Source organism: Eurytemora carolleeae, unplaced genomic scaffold (genome assembly GCF_000591075.1).
Source record: "Eurytemora carolleeae unplaced genomic scaffold, Eaff_2.0 scaffold528, whole genome shotgun sequence".
In the NCBI taxonomy this organism is placed as follows: domain Eukaryota; kingdom Metazoa; phylum Arthropoda; class Copepoda; order Calanoida; family Temoridae; genus Eurytemora; species Eurytemora carolleeae.
In genome coordinates, this window is record NW_019396472.1 from 174,127 (window position 1) to 198,679 (window position 24,553).

Here is a 24,553-nt window from a genome sequence, read left to right on the forward strand (position 1 = left end):
CAGCTGTAGGTCAGTTGCATATTTAATTTTTCAATCTGACCTATAACAGGCGTGACATCGGATGTACACTTTTTGTATAGGTTCTGGTTGGATTGTCATCAATTATAAGAATAGGTCGGATGCACACTTTTTGTTATAACCGTAAAGGAACGGTTAGAAAAAGTTGGAACGTGTCCAGCCCTAAACGGCAGCAGTTCAAACAGGATAGCATCTTTGCATGGTCCTCAAAATGAGGAAACTAGTGGTATACACATGGTCCTCATAATGAAATGATGAATTGTCATGGTCCTCATAACGCGACGTGGATATTATATGTATATGGTCCTGGTCCTCAAATTAAAATTGATAAATTATATATCGAGGGTACTCATAATGAGAAGATTAATTTACGTAAGTTTTACGAGGTCCTTATGATGAGGAGATTAATTTTACCGTGGTCATCATAATAAGGAGATTAATTGTATGCAGTTTTCATAACTTAAGGAAATTAATTGTACGGAGTAAAGGAGTCCTCGTAATGAGGAGATTAATTGTATGTGGTCCTCAAAACGAGAAGATTAATTTAATGTGGTCCTCAATCTGAGGAGATTAATTTTACGTAGTCTACACAAGAAGGAGATTAATTGTACTAAGTCCTCAATGCTGAGGAGATTAATTGTACATTTGGTCCTCATAATGAGAAGATTAATTGTACATTTGGTCCTCAAAATAAGAAGATTAATTGTATGTATTGTGGTGTAGATGGACACTAAATACACGCAAGTTATCTCGTTACTTAACTTTTTCATACAAGTACTTAAATACAAGTATTATGTAATATGTATCGTCTTCCTTTTGCATTTTTTAAAATGTATTTTTTTCATTTAATTTGACCAAAACCCTCAGGCACAATTTTGAACTTAATTATTGTTAATTGAGGTAAATTAACATTTTTTTATAAACCTCAATATTGTATAAACTGTTCTGTTATTTAAGATAAGCAAGATTTCTATAACAATGCCAATGTCGTGACCGTGAATCTACTTAACATTGAATAAGTTCAAGCTCATAACATTCCTCTTATATTTAGTCCAGTTCGAAGAGAAGCTCCGGCCCCTAGAGAAGGTTGCGAACAAACGATAAACATGAACAAGGAAAATGTATCTTGTTTAAATCTATATAAAAACTTTGCATGTCTACATCCGTCCGTTTTCTTCAATAAACGTCAGAACGGCTGAACCGATCGGGCACAAATTTTATGTGGGACCTATCATGACCCCAGGGAAAATTTAATGGATGCTCAAAATTACCAAAAAGTGTGGCCAAAAGTTTATGATTTTTGTAAATTTTTGAAAATGCGCGAAAAATATCATTAAAACTTTTTTGGTTACTGATTAATTCATTATAAAAAAAGAACATGCTCATAGATTAAGCCACAATTAAAAGTTGAAAAAGAACATTGTCTTAAAAATAATTGAAAATAATGTCTATAAGGTTTGAATTTGATTTGTTTTCAATACGCCGCTCTCAAGACCACACTGAGAAATGTTGGTCACAAAATAGCAATTAAAGTCAGAAATAAATCTTAAATATTTGCTATCATACATTTAAATACAGGAACAAGTATTAAAACAGCCCAAGAACCCAAGAGAAAAGGCCAACATCTTTTCTGTCGCCTTTTTTTGGTGGGTATCCTTCAAGGGCTTATTCAGGAATTTGTCCAGGGGGAGGGGCTTAATTTTTTCTCCAGGGGGGGGGGGCTCAGCACCCGTTTGAACCTGAAATAATATTAGCAACAAGGAAACGAAAAAACTTGAGAAAAACACCTTATCGTGTTTCGACATCTAAATGTTAAAAACTATAGCAATTAAAAAAATATTGTAACTGCATGTACGACAAATTACCAATACCAGGTTTTTTAGAATTTGCTTGAGAAACAAAATTTTTCTTCCAGCTATAAAAGACACATTTTGGGGCCCGTATGTTTGTTACTATTTTTTTAAAAACAAACACAGTATAAGGAAGCAAGTTCTAAAGCACCTATTAATTTCATGTTTACACCAGGAATCAGTGTTTTTCCTCAAAATGCAGGTCACTTCTAAACCATAGTAACTGAATTTTTGCCACAAACTCTGATACTCTCATCCCCATATCTTTGCAACCAAAAATTAAGTACAGAGTAAACGACCAAAATTATGACGATTTAAAACTTGAATTTTCTTCTTCTTCATTAAATTGAGTATTTTGATGGTTTACTAAATAATTGAGCAATAAGCCAGTGTTGACCTACAAGGAACCCTGACTGCAATAAAATGGACTAATCAAATCCCGTAAAATCGTCTTTAAAGTGCCATTCTTTGTGGGTCTAACCCATATCATAAAATATTCTGTATAATTGTATTCAGGTGGTTGAATCCTCTACTGGGACTAGGGTACAAAAAGGATTTAGATATTGAAGATATATTCGAAAATTTAAAATCTGATGGGTCGGATGAGCTGGGAGAACGGTTGCAAAGGTAATAGATTACCATTGATTATACATTTTCGATATTTATGCAAGGTTACCCACAAAGAATGAGACTTCCGAGACAAAGACAGAATGTTTAATTTACCATGTTTAAGGTCGTCTTTATGCTCATCCTTTGCGGGTAACCCTGTACCCTCTTTGTAACTAGTTGCATAATGGCTATAAATTGTCCTCCAGGAAACAAAAATAAGGAAACTTTGAAATTCTTCAACTTCATTGACTCTCTTCAAAGAATTTCATGTGATTTTTGTAAAGAAAGGTTCTGAACACTTGTTTCTATCTGGGGGCTTGGTCACCAATTTCAGAGATTTTAAGAACATGTTTTTAAAAGTTATATTCTCGTGAACTTCTTTGGAATAAAAAATATTCAGTTTCTAAGTTTTTTGTGAGCTAAGTTTTGATAAATCCTCGTGATTTATCACATCTTCTGACAGTGCCAAAAAAGATATTTTTTCTTGTAGGTAATTGTACTTAATTTTGCAGCTGGCAAACTTTATTAATTTTAGTGCAGACCTTTCAATGGAATATGGTGTACAATATATTGATCAGATAAAATAAGTTACAAGTTTTTTAGATGCCCAAAAATGTAAAAATTAAACCTCAGATATCATGAAAGTATTTGATACCTAGACATAATGTAGGGAATGGGATAAGGAGCTTAAGAAGGCTGACTATAAGAAGGAGAAGGGAGAGGAGTATACTCCCAGCTTGCTTAAAGCACTCCTTCGTCAGTTTGGACCTTTCTACGCTTTCCTCGGCATATTCACTTTTATTGAGGAATGCTTGCTCCGGATATTTCAACCTTTATTTATGGGTAAGTTTTTTAATCAAGGGAATGGCTTGCTAGACATGGTAAATAAGCTGAAAGTGTTGAATATGTAGAGAACAATTTTAGAATTCATTTCATACCAATGAGACATTTGTACAGTGTACAATTTTTAAATAAGAGCGTAAAGTAATTTGAAATATTTCAATAGTTGTTTCAGTCAGCAGAAGAAACGTTTTTTGCAGTTATTATTTAATAATCAGGAGAAAACATACATATTTTATAGACTAACTTAAGCTATTTCTGAACATATTTCTTAAAAGAAATTATCGTTGAAAGCCATAGAAGAACTGTAGAATCGATTATTTCATCATCATTAATTACCTTTGCTGTTTCTATAATTTTAATCCCAGATTTCTTCAAAATGTCGTCTTCACAATTAAATAAAGAAAACTTCCAATAAGCGACCCTAGCTGAAAGTTTTTCTAGAAAACTGTGAGATTTTATAATTAATTTTTTAATCATATAAGTTCATTATTTACTCCACCTGTTTGTATATATATATATATATTACATGCAACTAGCTTGTAGAATAGTAATTTGTTATATGTCTTGTCCATGTTTTTTAGAATTGTAAACAAAACTTTTTCTGCTGACTGAAACAACTGGTGAAATATTACAAACGACTTTACACTTTTATTCAAAAGTTGTACACCTTAATAATGTCTCATTGGTATCAAACAAATCAATAAGTTTCTCTCTACAATACTGAACTTTCAGCTCAGCTAACATGCCTGGCGAGTGACTCCCTTTAATCCTATTATTTCTCTTAAACAATATTAACTACTCATTAAAATTAGATGGCAACGTAATAAAACTAAACTATTTATAAAGTGAAATTGAACATTAGTTCAATCGATGAAATTTGTTTTAACGCACTTTTTTTTGTAAAGAATTGAGTCTTTGCCACAAACCTTGATTGTCTCATCTTTATATCTTTGCAACACAATGTCGTAGACATTTGATATTTCAAACTATGAATTCTGTTAGATTAAAAAATCTAAGTTTGAAATATCAAACGATTTCACCATCAAGTTATACATATTTGGGGATTAGAAAATCAGAGTTTCCCTAGTGTAGAAGGGGCAATTATTCATTTGTCGTAATGTCTTGGTTTTCTTTATCTAGTCCAAGGTTTTAATGCAAGGAAAGTTAATTGCAGTTGCCTATACTCTGCGTACATATTGAAACCAGTTCTCTCTGGGCGGAATTTGCAAGAATAGATATCAGTGTTCAACTAGTATCAGAGGAAGTTAAAAGCATTTAATTTTGAAAATTCTGATAATTCACATAATAGTTTCCTATGACCAGAATACTTCATTGATTTTTTGTGTGAAAGATGGATCCCAGGTCAGGCTGTGACATCCGTCTTGTGTTTACATTACCGCCCAGAGACAGTACACTGCAGTACAAATGATGCGTACACCTCTGAAATAACTGCATTATAACCTTGATCTAGTCTGTCTGTTTATTGTGTACTGCATGTACTGACTGCTTGCTTTCAGTACTTGAAATGCATCAGGGTTTACAGTGACATTTCAAAAAATAATATTTGTTAAAACAGAATTTTTTTGGGGAGTAAAATATTAGTACTATTGAATATTAGTGCAAATGAACTATTCCAACACTAATAAATGTTTTAGTTTGATAGAAATTTGTTTTTATTTGTTCAAAAATATATGCATTCACTGAAAATTTAAGAAATTAGACAAATGAAGAAATTTGAAATTTTATGTTTATTCATTTGTTTTAAAATATGTTTTTAATGTAACTAATAACTCAGCAAACGAGCAAAATAGCTAAAATTTTAGTTCGATTAAACATTTTCCCATCTGCTGCTGCTTAAAAAACTTTCAAAATGTCAATATTTAGAAAAGTTCTTTTCTGTCCAATATTTAATTTATTCAGGGTGGATGATGCAATACTTTTCCCCTGGAAGTAACATGAGTTTGGAAGAAGCATACTTCTACGGAGCAGGTGTAATCGCCATGTCAGTGCTTTACACATTTACACATCATCCATACTTTTTTGGAGTCATGCACACTGGAATGAGAATTCGTATTGCTGCTTGTTGTCTTGTATATAGAAAGGTAAACAAAAATCAAACATTTTTTTGAACGAAGAAAGGGTGGATTCTGGATATTATTAATAAATACACATATGAAAATTGTCAAATGTTTGCAGTCAACATTCTCGAATTTTCTTTCTGCATAAAGAAAGAAAAACTTAAATTTATCTAGTCTATAAAATTTCCCGTAGAAATAGGATCACTCTATATGCAAGTGATAGATACGTAAACATATCGTGGTGAATGAATTACGTCACAAGAACTCCCACCAATGAGAGTGCCGTATACCAGTCACATGTCTCTGTCTGTATCACATATGTCACTCTCATTGGTGGGAGTTATTGTGACATAATACGGACTTAAAGATGATATTATCAATTTGCAATTATATCTATTAAAAATAAAAATAATAATTATAAAATAATAATTTGATAAAGCCTAAGTTACAATTAGGTTTCTCCGGGATATCTTCGTTTTCAGATTAGTTGCATATTTAGTGAATATAATCTGTTTAAACCTACTATTTCTATACAAAATTGTTTATATATGAATTTTCGTATAAATTTGACACAGTTTTTTTATCAATTTCTCAAGACAGGAACATTATTTCATGGGTCGCGATTAAGAGTGAAGTGATTAGCTTTCAGCCTATAACCCCTTTCATTTTTCCTTTACAGTCCCTTTAATAACGGCAATAATAATGAGATTGTTAGGAAACTGTAACTTTTGAAAATAACTGAAAATACCATTAATAAAACGAACAAAAATAATGAACGGCTACACACATTTTTTTAACGGTTTAAGTTATCATGTTATTGAACGACTTGAGAGTGAATCAAATAAAACGTGCCCACTGCCCAGTCTTATCCACAACCATGATTAACAATGTTTTTCTTGAAATCATGATTCAATATGGATCAACCTGGATTTTAGATGTTAAACAAACTAATAAGTATAAGTTATAGTTCTTTGATTTTTAGGCTTTAAAGCTTTCTAACAGTGCGTTGGGAAAGACTACGGTCGGACAGATGGTAAACCTTCTTTCAAACGATGTGAACAGGTTTGATGTGTAATGTGAATGTACAGTTTGACCTGTGCAAATAATTTGACTTTTGAGATGACTATGTGTATTATTTAATAAAGTATTCTTCCAATCATTTATGGTTTCTTGCAGCCTTTTCTTTGCAAAATATTTTAATAGCAATATAGCAATAAATGACTGATATATAATGCAGAATTAATAATGTTTGTGGTAATTGCCTAGTATACAATTTTTGGACCCACCCGGCCCCCTGCCTCCCTCCAATCAATTTTGTACATGGATCTTATATGTAATGTAAAACATGGATATAATTGGTCATGTGGCTACAGCGCCCGGCCTCCTAGCCTGTCCTAACCACTGCGGTGCACGGCCCCCAAGCCGCAGTGCTCGGCCTAGAAATTTTCTGCCCTAACCCTGAAATAATAAAAATAAGTAATAATAATTTTGCTGAAAATTAGTGTTCATAACAAAATTGATAAGATGGGTGGGGGGTCCAAAAATTCGCATACTAGGACGGGCCCAATTTTGTAATGTTATGTTTGGAGTTCTAGTGTGGCTAACTATTCTTTTAATGAAATATATTTGACTGAATTTCATTGAGTCTATGGTTTGAGTTAAAAGTTAAATTCATTCACTCATTCATCGTCCATTCACTCATTCATTTGAGGATGTGTTCATTGATCTGAAGTACTGAAATCTTACTACAACTTTTTAATAGACTGTGATGATTATTGAGTAAATGGAAAACCATGGGAATGTATTCTTGCCAGCCAAAGCTCATGCAATTTAAGTTTTAACCCCTATATTTGGAGTATTTGATGTCCAGATATGATAAGTTTTGAATATGTTTAAAAACTTGCAAAGGAATTAAGTCGGATAATCTAATTTTGAAATACGAAAAGTAAGTATAAAATAAAAAAAGATTTATTAAAAAATGTACAGATTAAACCATGGCTCATCCATTAAAAATGTGAGGATTTTTTTCAGAAAGCCCTTTACTCAAGTTGTTGTTTAAGTCACCTCTTTTGTGGGTAACCCTTTACTAAATTCTTTAAGTCAATATCTATAGCCGTATCTGCAGTTTTAAAGAAACAATAAACTAATATCACATCTTAGAAATTATGTTTTTGGTTTAGAAAAAGCTAAATAGTGAATCAAAGGAATTGAGACTTTGTCACAAACTCTGAATTTTTAATCCCCATTTCTTTGGAACCCAATGTCGCAAATCTTTGATAATTCAAACTTATATTATTTGATCTAACAGAATTCAAAGTTTGAAATATCTAAGGTCTACGACATTGGAATCCAAAGATATAGGGTTTAGAAAAGCAGAATTTGTGGCAAAGACTCAATTCCTTTCCACTTTATTAAACTAAACATAAACCTTTTATAATCACAAAAATATACAATTAATATTTTTAAGATTTGACACGGCAGTTTTATACTCTCACTATCTCTGGGCTGGACCTCTTCAGCTTCTAATTATAACAGTCTTGCTCTGGCAAAGGGTCGGAGTTAGTTCACTCGCTGGAACTTTACTCCTTCTTCTTTTTGTTCCCGTTCAAAGTAAGAATGTTTTAAGTAATCCACCAATTCCAATCATGAAAATCTGCCAAATACAATAAAATTTTGTTAAAAAATCAGTTTTATAAACTCAGTCGAAGATTAGTTGCGACATAAATCTCAAAGCTCTTGAGTCTTTAATTAGTCTTTAAATCCCTGTCTCTGGACACGTGATTATTTGCATAATTAATTCAGAATTTTTGAATTAGAAATTAACTAAATTGGAATATTTCTATCCAATTGGATTCAATTTGATAAACAAAATTATTAAAAATTTAGATAAGATTTATTTAATATTATTGTAGGAATCGCGCGAATAGAACATATTGAAAAAAATAAACATCATATGATGTTTTACAGTGTAATAGCTTTACGTCAATGGCATATTCTGGGGGGTGGAGGGTTAACCCCCCATAGAGAAAAAAATCAAGCCCCCCCCATCTCTGGAATAATTCCTGAATTACGTCCCAATATTTCTTAGCCATAGCACTTTGTTCTTTTTGTATGTTTTATGATTTATAATATAACATTGCGCTATATCAAAGGAGAGGTCCCCTGCACTTAGATGGTTAATCAACCCTATTCCGGGTGGGAAAATTGACAGGGGGGGTCCCGAGGACCCCCTCCTGTAAATTTTTGGAGATAAAATACAAAAAAGTATTGGTCTCAGGCTGTTAACCTTTTTTACTATTCTAACTAACACATGCCCCTCCCTTTAGGCTAAAAGCAGCTGGCTTTTATACCTTCTGCCTGCGTTTTCTGGTCACTAGGCATTATGAAATCTAGGCATAATGTTTTCTAGGCATTCAGAAATATAGGCATAATGTTATATAGGCATTCATGAATCTAGGCATGGTGTTATCTAGGCATAATGTTATCTAGGCATTACGAACTAGGCATTCATGAATCTAGGCATAGTGAACTAGGCATTCACGAACTATGCATTCGGGAACTAGGCATAATGTTACTGAGCCCCTAAATACTTTATTTGAACTTTACCCAGCTATATGTATATTTAGACCTACAGCCGGTCTTTGGATTTGGACTTTTTATATCTCTTTGGAAAGCCTTAAACATCAGCTGAAGCAGATTGCACAATTTTATAAAAAGAAATTTTGCATAGTTTTTTTTTTGCGCAGATGCCTTTAAAGATAATTTTCACATTTTCAGTTTTCCTTAAATACAAATTTAGTTTTTGAAATTTTTGTATTTTTTTTGGCATATTTGAAGTTTCCGTTGGAAGGCTTTCCAAAAATGTAAAACTTTTTTTTTTTTGCTTAATTATTTGAAATAGTTGAAATTTAGCAAATTTTCAAATTTTTAGGCAGATTATTAGAGTAGAGCCGAAAGTCCTTCTAAAAGTGTATCAAGTGTTATGGGTTATATCGCAACAAGAAAATAGTGTGGGGGGGGGTCCCCGGGACCCGTCCCGCCCACAAAAAATTTTTGGGTAAACAAAGATTTAAAGAAATGATGTTTTATGTAAGAAGTTATTAGTTCATTAAACAAGCTATATCTTTTTTTACAGTGTTATCCACAAAGGATGAGGCTTCGGGGAAAAAAGTTTTTTTTTTGCAAAATTATTTAGTAAACCACTATTAATACTTCAAATTCAAAATCAAAATTGTCAAATTCAAATAGTTTTAGGTTATTATAAATGCAATTCTGTATAAACTATTTGATGAAAAAGTTTTTTAAAGAAAAAGGTAAAATTATTATAATTATTGTTTATCATTAAATATTTTAGCATGGGTTGGCAAGAAATTTGCACAGTTTAGGGTTATGACTGCAGCTTGCACAGACAAAAGAGTCAGGTTAGACAGATAGATTATACAGTAAAAGATTAATTAAAAAAAAATTGTAGTAAATGTTATCTTTTAACAAAATTAGTATGCAAGACCCAACTAAAGATTTTAAAATTAGGAGTATCGTTGGGTCTGTCGATTTCATAATTTTTTTGAGTGGATAGATTTGTTGAATAGAACGTTTTACGTATAAAAAACATGCTTAAAAATTATAAACAACACAATAACCTTTTTTATTTAATGGAATACATTTTTTTGTTTCTTAACACTAAAGTAAGCTCTCTAATAACCAGCTCATAGACTGATTAACATAACAGATAGGACACTAGACGTCGTCATTCCAAGATTAAGGGGGTTTTCGTTCACAATAACCCTAAGGCAGCATCCCAAAGGAGTTACGCGCATGTGGCGTTGAATAACAAGACAGAGAGAAAGTATTCGCGTAATACTTTATGCCTCTGTTTAGGCTTAGTGTGAACGAAAACCCATTTAAAACCTGTAAAGACGACATCTAGTGTACTTTCTGTTATTGTTTATTAATCTATGACCCAGGTTAATGAACGAGATTGTGAACGGGATGAAGGTGATTAAGATGTATACATGGGAACAGCCCTTTACAAAGATGGCAGAGGAGGCTAGAAAGTAATTATTATTTTGTTGTTATTACAAGTTATGCACAATGTTCACATTGTTTGAGATGGTGATTTAACTTTCTGTAGAACTTAGATAATCACACCACTATATATAAAAGACTTAGTTTAATTATGCTGGTTAAAATATTTTCTATTTCTTAGCTTCATTTTTTTTTTACTATTTTAATAGCTATATTTTACACATAATAAACCTGTAAAACAGTTAAATCTACAAAATATTAAAATTTTCAATATTCAAATTGTATTTTTTTTGTCAATATTACCTGAATAATCTGACCATCAGAAGTTCACAAGAAAAATTGATCCCTTAAAATTATGTTACAGGGCGTCCCACGAAACATGACAATTGGAAGACGACTTGAAAGTCGTCTTTGGTATTTGAATTTATTTGTGACATTTAGTCTTCTATCTACTTTAACATGTATGATTCTTGAAACAATTATCACATAATTCTCCTAGCCCTGGCATTTCCAAAAAGTGGTCTGCGTTTTTTGTGCTTTCAATATTACCGGAGATATAAAGAGTTTGGTTCAGATTTCAATTTTGTTAAAAAAAAGCAAAATTGTCGAAATCTGAACGAAATTCTTCATATCTCGGGCAATATTGAAAGCACAAAAAAGGCAGACCACATTTTGGAAATGGCAGGACAAGGGAAATTTTGTGATTATTATCTCTAGAAATTTTCTTCTAAAATTAGATTGACAAATAAACGCAGCAAATTATATCAAAAATCAAGACGACATTCAAGTCGTCCTGCATACTGTCATGTTTCGTGGGACACCCTGTATCTCTTTCTTTATTTCCTTTTCTAATCTATGTTATCCTGAACTGAACATATTAGGGCTGAGATAGATGTTATCAGGCATACCTCCTACTACAGAGCTTTCAACTTTAGTTTCTTTTATACTGCGTCTAGATTCATTCTGCTTTCTACTTTCCTTGTCTATGGTTTCACCGGAGAGGTAAATGTCATCTTAACGAATGATTTTTAAATACAGATGTTTATTCATCACCGGGAGCCTTCTTTTATATACTTAGATAAATAGAGTCTTTACATCAGAATGTAATTTAAAGAATAAAATTTGAATAATAACCGGCAAAGTATGGAAGTTGAACTGTGGACATATAATGATATAACACGTTTTTATGATGTATAATTACTGAGTTGGAGCGCAAAGTCGACGTTCAAAATCATTCATTTGTTGGTCACGTTTAAAGAATCGATTATTTTAAAATTATTAAATAACGACGATGAATGGAACCCCTGGACGCCATGAGCCTCCGCTATGCAGAAACGAACCTCCCAGATTTGCAAGGCAGACCGAGCCTCATTACACAGACAAAGCCTCCGCAATGCAGACTATGACTCCACTATGCAGAAAACGAGCCTCCACCATACAGCAGAGCATTTTTAAATCTTGGTTTTAAGTTATATGAAAAATGTTAACAATTTTTTTTGGCGTAGTGGCATAAGAATTTTACTAAAGATTATAGTTATTTATTTATTGTCATGATTAGAAGCATATATGGACTCATAAAGTGGTTTATAAGATTTATACTAAAACTTTAAACATTTCTTACGCAGAACGGAAGATATTTGGAGAAATATTTCTGGAGTAAATTCAGTTTGTTTTGTTGTAATCTTTGATTTAAACAATATCCTTTGTGAAATTTTTAAAAGTTTTATATACCACTTTATTACTTATAATTAAGCAATATTTATGATAATAAAAACTTCTTATCGTTGAGAAACCTCCTGTATTACACAGGCACATTTTGATGTATTGCGCATACTCCTTACAGCATAACTGAGGCTCGGTCTACCTGGCAAATCTGTAAGGCTCGTGTCTGCTTAGCGGAGGCTCATGGCATCCGTGGGTTCCCTCCCTCGTCACTCCTTTTAAACCATCTTTTTTTTCAGATTCTAACATCAGAGAAAGCTTTTATCTGCTTATCCCTCTACAATACTGTCAGGCTATCAATGACCCTTTACTTTCCCTCTTCCATTAGTAGTTTAGGAGAAGCAAAGGTTTCAGTTTCAAGAATTCGTGATTTTCTGCTCATGGAGGAGAGAGGAACAGAGGAAACATCTAGAGCTATTCATGCCCTTAATTCCAAGGTTAGACTAGCTGTACAAACTTCAGGAAAGTGTTAGATTACTTTATAATATTCTAATAAGAAAAAACTATTTATGAATAGCTCTGTTATGTTTAGCTTTTTTTGTCAGCATTTTCTCTTCGTATAGTATTAATCAATAGGCAACTTTTAAGGATTTATTAATTTTTTTCTTCTGGATTTTCAAAATTTACAAAGATTACAATTTGTTTGAGACAAATATTTTTAATCCTTAGCATCCATAAACCTTTCCTGGGCCGGGTCATGTAAGTTGCATCAAACATGTTGAGCTTGATCGGTTCAGCCGTTTTACGTTTATTGGACACAAACAAACAGACAAACTAGCAAAGTATATGATGTATATAAGTGCTGTCCAATATCAATACATTTTTTTGACTGGCCTTCTTTTTATTTAAGTTTGTTAAGTAAATATGACCTATAATTTCTTTAAATTTTATCCTGTCTTACGTTTGTACTTGTTTAATGGTACTCTATAAAAGAATTAAAGAACCAGAAACTGAATAATTGTACTATTAATAATATACTGCTATATTTACATAAAAATAGCTAAACCGATCGAGGAGAACGTTTTTGATGCAACTCAAATGACTTCAGGGAAGGTTTATGGCTTGACGAAATTTAAAAGTTTTGTCCAATCAAATTGTTTGTTTTTATCATATTTATTATTATGCACCAATTTAAATAGAAAACTGTGTGATAATTTGATAAAAACTTGCCGGTTTGTCTGTTTGCGGATCAAATAAACGTCAAAATAGCAAAACTGATTGGGCCCACACTTTTTTTGTGGCAACTTAAATGACCCCAGGGAAGGTTCTGGGCCATCTTTTTAAAATTAAAACAGGAAAATCCTTGAATATATTTTTTAATTCAAGAACGGTAATTAAAATAGCAATTTCGAAGCAACAGTTGAAAGTTTCATTATCAATTAAGAACATTTTTGACCGTCTTATATCAATTTTTTACTAAGGCAAAAATAAAGAAAAACGTTATTTTCAGGTTTCTGTGGAAATATCCGGTGTCTCTGGAAAATGGAATAAAGATGAAACAGAGAATACTCTTAGCAAAGTTTATCTTAAAATAAGGTATTTTACCATCATTACATTAGTCCAATCCGCGTAGTTTTATTTCTCCGACAAATATGTTTTTTAAAATTACATTTGCCATAATCACTACACTTGATATAATGGTTTCCTTTGGCCAATATAGCAAATGAAATTGAAAGTAGTGAAAACTTAGTTGATTATTTAAATTCATTTATATGCTACTATTTTTAAACATTATTATAATCATTATTGTTTCATAAGTTTTTACAAAGTGAAATAATATACTTTAAATCTATAATTAATCAAAATATTAAAGGCCAGGTCAACTGGTTGCAGTAATAGGCCCAGTGGGATCAGGAAAGGTAAATATTTTTTTGATACATTTGTCTGTGGAGGGGGAAATTTAAATTCCTCTCCACAATTGAAGTCACAAAATGCATTTACAGCAGTTTTGCATTTGATTCTTTTTTCCCCTTTTCCCAAATGAATAAATAGATGGAAGACAAAATATAGGGTAGCGTATCTATGCACAACTGCGTTATTTCTGAAATGATTGAACTACTATTCAAAAACATTTTTATAGTAGACTGGCATGTACAAAATATTATAAAAGGGAGTTAAAAAAATACAAAACCTGTGCAGACAGGAAGCGCTATGTGTGAGTGTGCTGCCGTGAATACATTTTGTGCAATAATGTACAGCATGCCTTCCTTCCCTGGTCTGTTTACATATGATGTCTTTAGAGCTCTCTTCTTCAAGCTATTCTGGGGGAACTTCCAATAACTTGTGGTGGCATAGATATACACGGAGAAATTTCATTCTCTCCACAGGAACCTTGGGTGTTTTCAGGTAGTTTTCAACATTAACAATTCAACGTATGTTAAAGGGAGTAATGGCAATTATCAAAATAGCAAAAAAAGGAACTGCAGGGTATTGCAATTACTGCAGATATTTGGTACTGGGTGGTACTGGTGGATACTGATTGCCCTACAAATACTGTGGGTACTGTGGATAATTTGGGTACTAGATGGTACTGTATGTACTGCAGGTATTGGGTATTGGTTGGTACTGGGGGATACCGATAATACTACAGGTACTGTGGGTACTTTGGGTAATGGGTACTAGATGGAACTGTATGTACTGTAGGTATTGGGTGGTACTGGGGGATACCGATAATACTACAGGTACTGTGGGTACTTTGGGTAATGGGTACTAGATGGAACTGTATGTATTGTAGGTATTGGGTATTGATTGGTACTGGAAATACTGATAATACTGCGGATACTGTGGGTACTTTGGGTACTAGATAGAACTGCATGCACTGCAGGTATTGGGTATTGGTTGGTACTTGGGGATACCGATAATACTACAGGTACTGGGGGTACTTTGGGTAATGGGTACTAGATGGAACTGTATGTACTGTAGGTATTGGGTGGTATTGGGGGATACTGCGGGTTAATGGGGGTACTATGGGTACTGTGGGTACTTTGGGTCCCGTCAGGACAAATAAAGGAAAATGTACGCTATCACGTGACGTGTGTATTTAGCTTAATCAACTGCACTGATCATTGTTATTATTAGGTGCAGTACAAGATATTTATGCTGCGTAGAGACATATGTGTCAAGTTTGTTTACAAACAACAACTAGTTTTAAGAAGTATGATTTGCGTAGAGACTATAAAACTGTAGTTGATTAAGCAAAATACATACGTCACAATCTAGCGTACATTTTCCTCCATTTGTCCTGACGGGCTTTGGGTAATGGGTACTAGATGGAACTGTATGTACTGTAGGTATTGGGTGGTATTGGGGGATACTGCAGGTACTATGGGTACTGCAGGCGGAGAACGAGAAGGGGTGGTGTTTCATTTTGGGATGAACTATAAACTTTCGGGTTTCTTACATTTTAAGTGAAGTGCCAGCTCCCTGTCGGACGACAGGTCAGCCTGGTCTTTCTGCTCTTATCTCAGGTTCTTACTCTGAAACATAACATTTGTTTTTTTTAAAAAGAGTTGTTTATGTTCAATTCTTTAAAAGGTTTAAATACCACTCCTTAAACAAGCCGTACCCCCCGACTTACGCAAAAGTTCGTTAATTAGTTCGACCCCCCACCATCACTTTATACACTTACATCTAAACAGTTTGTTTTTAACCTTTGTGACAGAAACAATCTAATGGAATAATAATTGTCTTAAACATTTTTTTTAAAGTGAATATTTGCAAATTATCTTTTTTCCATCTGAAAATCTGAGTTCGTTTCCCATATGTCCATTTGACAGCCCACATTTTTATTTTGAATAATCTTTTTTGTTTGTTTATTTATTTGTGATTTTTAACAAACATTTTTTTTATATTTTTTTTATCTATTTTGATGGTTATTATATCGTTAGAACTGACGAGGGTCAACCCAGACCGAAATACATTTTCAATAAATGTTGAATTAACATCTACTTTTTTACTCTACAGAGGTTTGGTCCATCACCATCACCGAATTTTAAATAAAACATTTATATCAGTAATCGCACTTATTTTCAACTATTGCCTATTGGTGTTTTATTTACACAAGTTACACATTATCTGCACCATGGTTGACACATTTACCATATATACAAGGAATATTGAAATTAAACGTAATCAATAAATGATTTATTATTTTTTAATTGATAAGGAAGTGTTGAAGACAATATCCTGTTCGGAAAACCGTACAACAAGTCAAGATATCTCAGTGTCATAAAAGCCTGTGCACTTGAGCATGATCTGACTCAGTGGTCACATGGAGATAAAACCTTAGTTGGAGAGAAAGGAGTGGCACTTTCTGGTGGACAGAAGGCAAGAGTCACTCTAGCTAGAGCCGTTTACAGGTTGGAAATTATAAGAAATCATAAAATCAATTTTAGTTTATAAAAATTAAAGTTAATTTACAGCCGGTATGTAAAAAAAATCTATGCTCAAAGTGCTTTCCAGTACTCTTCTGATGTATCAGCTTCTTATTGTAATATTGTGATAATAAACAATCGCCTAGTAGTATCTTCAAGAAGTCATTTATTTTTAGACTTAAAAGGACTGTAACAAAATTTCAAGTGATCTTCCATGTGTAAAGTGCAGTGGCTTGAAATTATGTAATGCAAGCTGTTTTGTACTTAAAAACAGCACTATCTACTTTACAGTGTCATGCATCAGTTCTTTTCCCCTAAAGTTAATCATTTCAAAATAATATTTAACATAAGAAGCAATGTTTAAACAATTGCTATTGTTTTCAATGTATTATCACCAAAAAATAATTACTTCATAATTTGAAAGAAAGACACCTCCTACATTTATGAGTCAAAAACTCCCCATTTGTTCTACATTTCATATGTCCTTGACATCATATGTCCTACACATCATATGTTCTTCACATCAATAGTCATACAACTAGGGTAAGACTTTATTTGTCCTGCATGTCATTTGGCCTACACTTGCTTTTACCAAATATTGGGTAACATGATGTTCTTTAAACCTGCAGTACGTTGTATATTATTAACAATCTATGTTTGTAAAAAAATCATTTTTCATGGAAACTGCGTTTCAGTTGAATACATAGCATGATACATAAAGACATGCATCTTAATTGTGCCTATTTTAACTGTGCTGTCATATGTAACATGGTTGCCTTAATCATGTGATATAGATAACGGTGTAGGAATTGTAATTACATCTGTTAATTTTGACTGTAACATATAAACCGAAAATACACTAGTTAATATAGAAACTCTGCTTTGATTACAAGGTAGAGTAATTGCGTCCTCCTTGAAACATATGGGCTGAGATTGTACCTCGGTATTTGGTACAGGTCGATTAAGAGCTTGTTTGATAGCTAAATTGTGTCCTCCTTGAAACATACCAGGAGAGATTATATCTTGGTATTTGGTATGGATCAATAAAGAGCTTGTTTGATAGCTAAACTGTGTCCTCCTTGAAACATACCAGGAGAGATCATACCTTGGTATTTGGTATGGATCGATTAAGAGCTTGTTTGATAGCTAAACTGTGTCCTCCTTGAATCATACCAGGAGAGATCATACCTTGGTATTTGGTATGGATCAATTAAGAGCTTGTTTGATAGCTAAACTGTGTCCTCCTTGAAACATACCAGGAGAGATCATACCTTGGTATTTGGTATGGATAAATTAAGAGCTTGTTTGACAGCTATACTGTGTCCTTGTTGAAACATAGGGGCTGAGAAAATACCTCCGTATTTGGTACAGATCGATTAAGAGCTTGTTTTATAACTAAACTGTGTCCTCCTTAAAACATACGGGGTGAGATCATACCTCGGAATTTGGTATAGATCAATTAAGAGCTTGTTTGACAGCTATACTGTGTCCTTGTTGAAACATAGGGGTTGAGAAAATACCTCCGTATTTGGTACAGATCGATTAAGAGCTTGTTTGATAACTAAACTGTGTCCTCCTTAAAACATACGGGCTGAGAAAATATCTCGGTATTTGGTATAGATCGATTAAAAGCTTGTTTGATAGCTATGCTTGTGTCCCTGTCACCCTGTGTGACATTTAGAGCTCGCTTAATAGCTAGGGTCCTAACGCCCAGTGGTAGTGGCCTTGATAATTCAGGGGATTGTAGCCATGTGTTGACATTGTTAGTCAATAGAATCTGAGTTGCACCTGGATAGATACTTGTTCGAGAAATTGTTATGAAGTACTTTTGTACTGTGATTGCACTAGCATCAGCAGCTTCTGCAGAATATGGTCTTTGAAACGAGTGGTCGTTATCTATCTCGATTTTTCAAGACTCCTAGCAATATCGTCGCATGAAAAGTAACATGGTAGAATTTTCTTTAGTTCCACATAATTAAAATAAAAAATATTTCTAGAGTTGCTGATTGTTATCTTCTGGACGATCCTCTCTCTGCAGTTGATGCTCATGTTGGTAAACATCTCTTCCAGAAATGTATTCAAGGATATCTAAGGGATTCAGCAGTTATTCTGGTGACCCACCAGCTACAGTACCTGAAGGATGCAGATCTTATTGTAGTTCTCAAGGAAGGGAAAGTACAGGAAACAGGAACATTTGAACACCTGGCCAAGAATGGTCTTGACTTTTCATCTTTGCTTACATTAGAGGAAGAGGAAGAAAAAGAGGAGGAAGAGGACATATTTTCCGAGGAGGATATTATTTTAATGAAGGGAAGGGATCCTGGTTGGAACCATTTAAACAAATCTGATCAGTTTACAAAGGACTCAAGGAAAGGATTATTTATTATTTCTAAATACATACATCCATACATTCTGGTCAAGATTGTTATCTTGCCCAGCGTTGCAGCTACAACATGCTGGGGGCCAAGCCATGTGTCCAACAATATGGTCTGAGCTCTTCTATATATGAATTTTGTGGGTTTGATTCACTTTTTGACTTTTGTTTTTTTACTAAGTCATTTTAACTTTAGTCGCAATTTTGTTCATTTGTTGCTAACCCATATGGCCTTTCACCCCCCCCCCCCTCCACCTGTTTTATAGATCTAAAGTGATAAAAATTTAAGTATGAATGCATAATCCTTTAATACATTTAGAATTCATTTGGAACATGAGAAACCAGACTTTAAAAATTTCGATATGCCTAAGACTTTGTCTAGAGCTCGAACATTGTCTGTGGGTTCAGATATGTCTAAAATATCCAACCAAAGAAAAGAAATTTCTTCACCTGTTGCAAGTAAAGAGGAAAAAAGTGCTGGAGCGGTGAAAGGTGGACTATATATCTCCTACTTCAAGAGTGGGGGAAACTGCTGCACTGTCATTTTTATCCTTTTGGTCAATCTTCTGTGCCAGGTAGATAAAATATTTTTTTAACACTTAAACATTTTTACAGATTTTTTTGAGTGCAATTAACTTATCTGCAGTAAAAATCATATTTAGGGCCTGTACTCAGGGTCAGACATATGGATTAGTTACTGGACAAGCATTGAAGAGAAAGAACTATTTATAGAACAGATTGAGGAATTGCCAGCTCCAATTCTAAGTAACACAACTCTTCCCAGGTAGTCTACCATGACATAATTATAAGTAAATTAATTTATTTTATTCAAGCCCAGTACAAATCTTTTATGAATAAGAAATTTTAGTCTGGAGTTGAAATGCTTGATTTATGCAGTCAAGTGATAATCGATAATAATATAAACGAATTAGCGAGGGTAAAAAATGGTTAAAGTTAATGGTGAGGTTAGGAACAGACTTTGCTTTATCTGTTTAACTTGTTCCCAGTAGTCGAAATATCTCTTCTATTTTTATGTAAAATAACCAATAACAGCATATTAAAAGCTGGCACAGCTAACATTTATAAAATTGACATCGACAAAAATTAATAAGAAAGAACAGCAAATAGTTCTCCAAAGATTTTGACGAGTTCAACTAACTGTTAAAGGAGTGGCTTGAACAAAAAATCTAAATATGGCGAGTCCTACATTTCTGTAATCACAAATTGGACAGTCCAATGTACAGAAATGTTCATAAAACACACAAAACTTTCAAGGCTTCCTTTTTTCTTGCTTTTATGGAATTTTTTGATGCAAAATTGAAAATTTAATGAAAGTATTATGTGTATTTTATGATATGTATTTTATGGGCATCGGTTTTGTGAATGAACAAAATTTTTTGTGAACGATAGTGTTGTTTAGAAAAGAAAAAAACGATCGAAAAAAAGAAGAAAAAACATAAAAGAACGATTTGATTTTATGATTTTGAAAAAAATTAATAAACAATTTTTCTGAAAGATTTTGAAAAAGACATAAGTTTTTTACTGAAGAAATTATATTTTAATAAAGTGATCCCTTTTACTCAACAAATGAACACTTTTACTGAATGATCCTTCCTTCAGAAAACGAACAAAAAAGATGGAAAATGAATGACAATTTTGTGAAAGAAATCAATTTTTTTAGACGATTAAGTGTTCAAAAGAAATAAAAATGACCAAACTTAAGCTAAAGTATTTTCATATTATTTAGCGATTAGTCAAATATTGTTATCATTAAAAGTGGAGTTTGCAAGATTTTTGTTTTTCATTTAATTATTGGAGGATAAAATATTTGGGGTTATCTTATCAAGGAAACAATACTTCCCAGTTATGCTTATATTGGTCGAACACATGAAAAGGAAGTTCATAGCATTTCATACTAGTTGCTAATTGCTGTCTTTGCTAGTTGCTAGATGCTAATTGCTGTCTTTGAAGATAATTAACTTTTGTTGTTTAGGATAAACATTTCAATGAATTATGAAGAAGCATGGTCCAACCCTAACAACTACAATTCTCACTACCTTAACCTTGGTATTTACGCAGCATTGGTCGGAGCCCTCGTCATTGCCTCCATGATCCGAACTGTTCATTTCTTTGTTGTCTGTATGCGAGCATCAGTTTACCTTCACAACTCTATGTTTTTGAGAGTGGTTCAAGCTCAATGCAGGTTTTTCGATGTCAACCCTGTAGGTAAGATTAATCATATCTAGCTTTCAATGATCTTGAGTATCAAATAGACAGTTGAACTAATAAATTACAAGTTAGATTTATAAAATAAAACATTTTCTTTCATAAAAATTCGAACCAATGGAAATTCAAACCCCTAGGCTTTATCATTGAATCCAAATTGAAAGTTCAAATTTCCATTGACATGCCACTGCAAAGGAGTGGTGTTAATGTGAAAATGCATCAGTAAGTTTAAGGCTAACGGGATTTAATAAAAAACAGTATATTTTAAAAGAATGTTTTTTCGAAGGTCGAATTCTAAATCGGTTTTCAAAAGATGTTGGTTCTATGGATGAGTCACTACCACCTGCATTCATCGACGCTTTTACAGTAAGTATGGTTAACTTCAAGTTTTGTTTACTATTATGAAACTATTGTGTAATTTATTATTCTTTCTCCCTTCATTGTGAATTTCATAATGAACGTGCTATAAAGTAATCATTGTGCTTTAAAGTAACCATCATGCTATAAAGTTAAGCTAGTTATATATTATAGCACCATGCTATAAAGTAATCATCATGCTATAATGTTAAATAAGATGTACATTATAGCAAGTGTGCCATAAAGTTTTGATTGGTTTCTGGATTTTCTCCAAAAAATTTAGGATATTTAAAAAAAAAATTTTCAATGGGAATAAAGATAAAATTGAAATTAACCTTATATTTGGACTTCTGCTTTGTAACAAAGCTTATTTTATGTAGAAAGATCCATTGAAAGAAGACAAGTACACAAACGTTTCATAAAATTACCTATAACACTTTTGTTTTGGCACAACGTGCTTTAAAGTTTTTGGACTTAAATTTTCTCTATATCTTGAAGGTTTAAGCCTGTTTAGATTTAATTTCTGTCCAAAAACTTCGAACCAAAATAATAATGTTATAAATAGTTAAAGCAAATTGAAACAGATGAAAATTTTATATTTCAAAATACAGTTTGAATTAGTTTCTTTATTACCTTCCTTATTTGTTTGGGAAGCTATAGGTGACATTTGTCTGAATTAACAGTATAATGATTCTGCATGTTTAACAAAGTACAGAATTTGTCAGCTTTATCACAATAAATAAACCAGAGCCCAGTAACAGTTTAGAGTTTACTGGAGTACATACGAAAAGCTGAGTTGAGGGTGTAGCCCCTATTTATCCTGTGTGCCCACTTCTGCACTAACTTTCATTTACGGCCTGATTGTGACACATAAAATTTATTACCATGGTCACCAAATTGTGAGATTTAAAACTTTGCTCTTGGTAACATTTTTTAGCTTTTATTTGCGAAATATCATTTGAAAATCTAAAAACTCTTACTGGAATAATATGGAATTTTGAACTGAAACTATTATTACTAAAGCTGAAAATATATAAATAAGCAACAACATTCTAAATTACGCAACCCCAGATTGTGATTAGCTTTTTTGTTTAAACAGAGTCTTAAGCTAAAAAGATAAACCATTCACTTCACAAACGATGATCTTTTTTGTATTAATTTTCATAAATAATTTTAATTCATCCCTAGCACACATGTTTTTTTGTTACTTTGATAACCTTGGAAAAAAACTTGCGAAGGATCGTCCAGGAAACTTGCTATAATAAAGTACTGCGACATATAGTTTTGAATTTATAAACCATGAAATGTACACTTTGTTTACTTAAAGGGACTGAACAATATATTTTTAGTTACCTTTATATACTTAAAGGGACTGACAAATATATTTTTAGTTACCTTTATATAATTAAAGGGACTGACAAATATATTTTTAGTTACCTTTACATACTTAAAGGGACTGACAAATATATTTTTAGTTACCTGTACATACTTAGAGGGACTGAAAAATATATTTTTAGTTACCTTTACATGCTTAAAGGGACTGTTAAATATATTTTAGTTAGCTTTATATACTTAAAGGAACTGAAAATATATTTAAGGTAGCTTTATATACTTAAAGGAACTGAAAATATATTCTTAGTTACCTTTATATACTTAAAGGGACTGAAAATATATTCTTAGTTATCTTTATATACTTAAAGGGGCTGAAAAATATATTTTTAGTTAGCTTTACATACTTAAAGGGGCTGAGAAATATATTTTTAGTTAGCTGTATATACTTAAAGGAACTAAAAATATATTTTTAGTTACCTTTATATACTTATAGGAACTGAAAATATATTCTTAGTTAGCTTTATATACTTAAAGGAACTGAAAAATATATTTTTAGTTATTATTACATACTGAAAGCATAGAGAATAGAATATTCTATTCTCTATGACTGAAAGGGACTGAAAAATAAATTTTTAGTTACCTTTATATACTTAAAGGGACTGAAAAATATATTTTCTACTCTGTGTCTACACAATATAAAAGGATTAGGGTTAATTAAAGTGATCTGTACACTAAATCTGGTTTCTTTTCTTCTTCTGAAGAAGATGAATTCCACTTGAACCCCCTTTTTTTACTTTATAAATGCCACCATCTGCTCTACGGTAAGGCAGGTTGTCATTCTATTCTCCAGACTTATAGGTGGTTGAAATTTGACAAAAAATGTATATTCCGGATTTGGATGGCCCAGTCTTTTCCTTGATCAGGGCAAAGACTAAGTAGATGTTCCAATTGTCAAACCAGGGAGCAAGGAATAGAAGTGAGAGACAACTGACGCGGTTCGCCCTACCATATGATTATACATGCTTTGCAGACGGTACTCCATTTTATATCGAGCTGTTTGGTTTCTTTAGTAGGGCCCCACAGGAAAAATATGTATTGGCTCAATTTTCTTTGACCAGTTTCGCCAATACATATTTTTCCTGTGGGGTCCTACTAAAGAAACCAAACAGCTCGATATAAAATTTTATATATATACTGATAAATTGTCATTCACTGCGCTCAGATCAAAATGTCTCGACAATGTCAAATCTTCTTTAAAAATGCTCTATTTAAGACTTATCCTGCAAAAAAGTGTCCGTCACATTCTTAATCCACTCTACTTCAAAAGTTTAAATTGGAAGTTCTAAGAAACATTTTTTTTATAGATTTTCTTAAATATCCTGGGAATAATGGCTGTGATATTTTCTGTGAGACCATGGGTGATCCTTCCTACTCTTCTCCTTGTTATCATTTTCATCTTACTTAGAAGGTTTTATATGAGGTAATCTGTTAAATTGTGCATAATAATACGCCCAGACCGAGGTCCCAATTCATAAGATCAAATCTTGCAAGAGTGACATTACATAAAATAACAAATTTAGTTATATTTGCCATTTAGTTACACTTCTTATAAGTTACAATTCTTATTAGTTACACTTCTTATAAGTTACACTTCTTATAAGTTACACTTCTTATAAGTTACAATTCTTATTAGTTACACTTCTTATAAGTTACACTTCTTATAAGTTACACTTCTTATAAGTTACA

The 24,553-nt window shown here is 32.6% G+C and overlaps 1 protein-coding gene across 1 annotated transcript in view; it reads left to right on the forward strand.

Annotated features, from left to right (window-relative positions):
* Nucleotides 1-24,553, forward strand: part of LOC111703918 (multidrug resistance-associated protein 4) — a 32,239-nt gene that overhangs the window by 2,600 nt on the left and 5,086 nt on the right. Inside the window, exons 2-21 of the mRNA XM_023476005.1 lie at nt 1,597-1,664; nt 2,385-2,495; nt 3,148-3,320; nt 5,241-5,422; nt 6,381-6,460; nt 7,866-8,008; nt 9,753-9,819; nt 10,363-10,452; nt 11,305-11,425; nt 12,385-12,582; nt 13,596-13,681; nt 13,959-14,004; nt 14,386-14,491; nt 16,311-16,503; nt 18,516-18,887; nt 19,212-19,467; nt 19,555-19,676; nt 20,886-21,118; nt 21,405-21,484; nt 24,172-24,287. Coding sequence (XP_023331773.1) covers nt 1,597-1,664; nt 2,385-2,495; nt 3,148-3,320; nt 5,241-5,422; nt 6,381-6,460; nt 7,866-8,008; nt 9,753-9,819; nt 10,363-10,452; nt 11,305-11,425; nt 12,385-12,582; nt 13,596-13,681; nt 13,959-14,004; nt 14,386-14,491; nt 16,311-16,503; nt 18,516-18,887; nt 19,212-19,467; nt 19,555-19,676; nt 20,886-21,118; nt 21,405-21,484; nt 24,172-24,287 — 2,843 coding nt within the window. The remainder of the gene's footprint in view (nt 1-1,596; nt 1,665-2,384; nt 2,496-3,147; nt 3,321-5,240; nt 5,423-6,380; nt 6,461-7,865; nt 8,009-9,752; nt 9,820-10,362; nt 10,453-11,304; nt 11,426-12,384; nt 12,583-13,595; nt 13,682-13,958; nt 14,005-14,385; nt 14,492-16,310; nt 16,504-18,515; nt 18,888-19,211; nt 19,468-19,554; nt 19,677-20,885; nt 21,119-21,404; nt 21,485-24,171; nt 24,288-24,553) is intronic.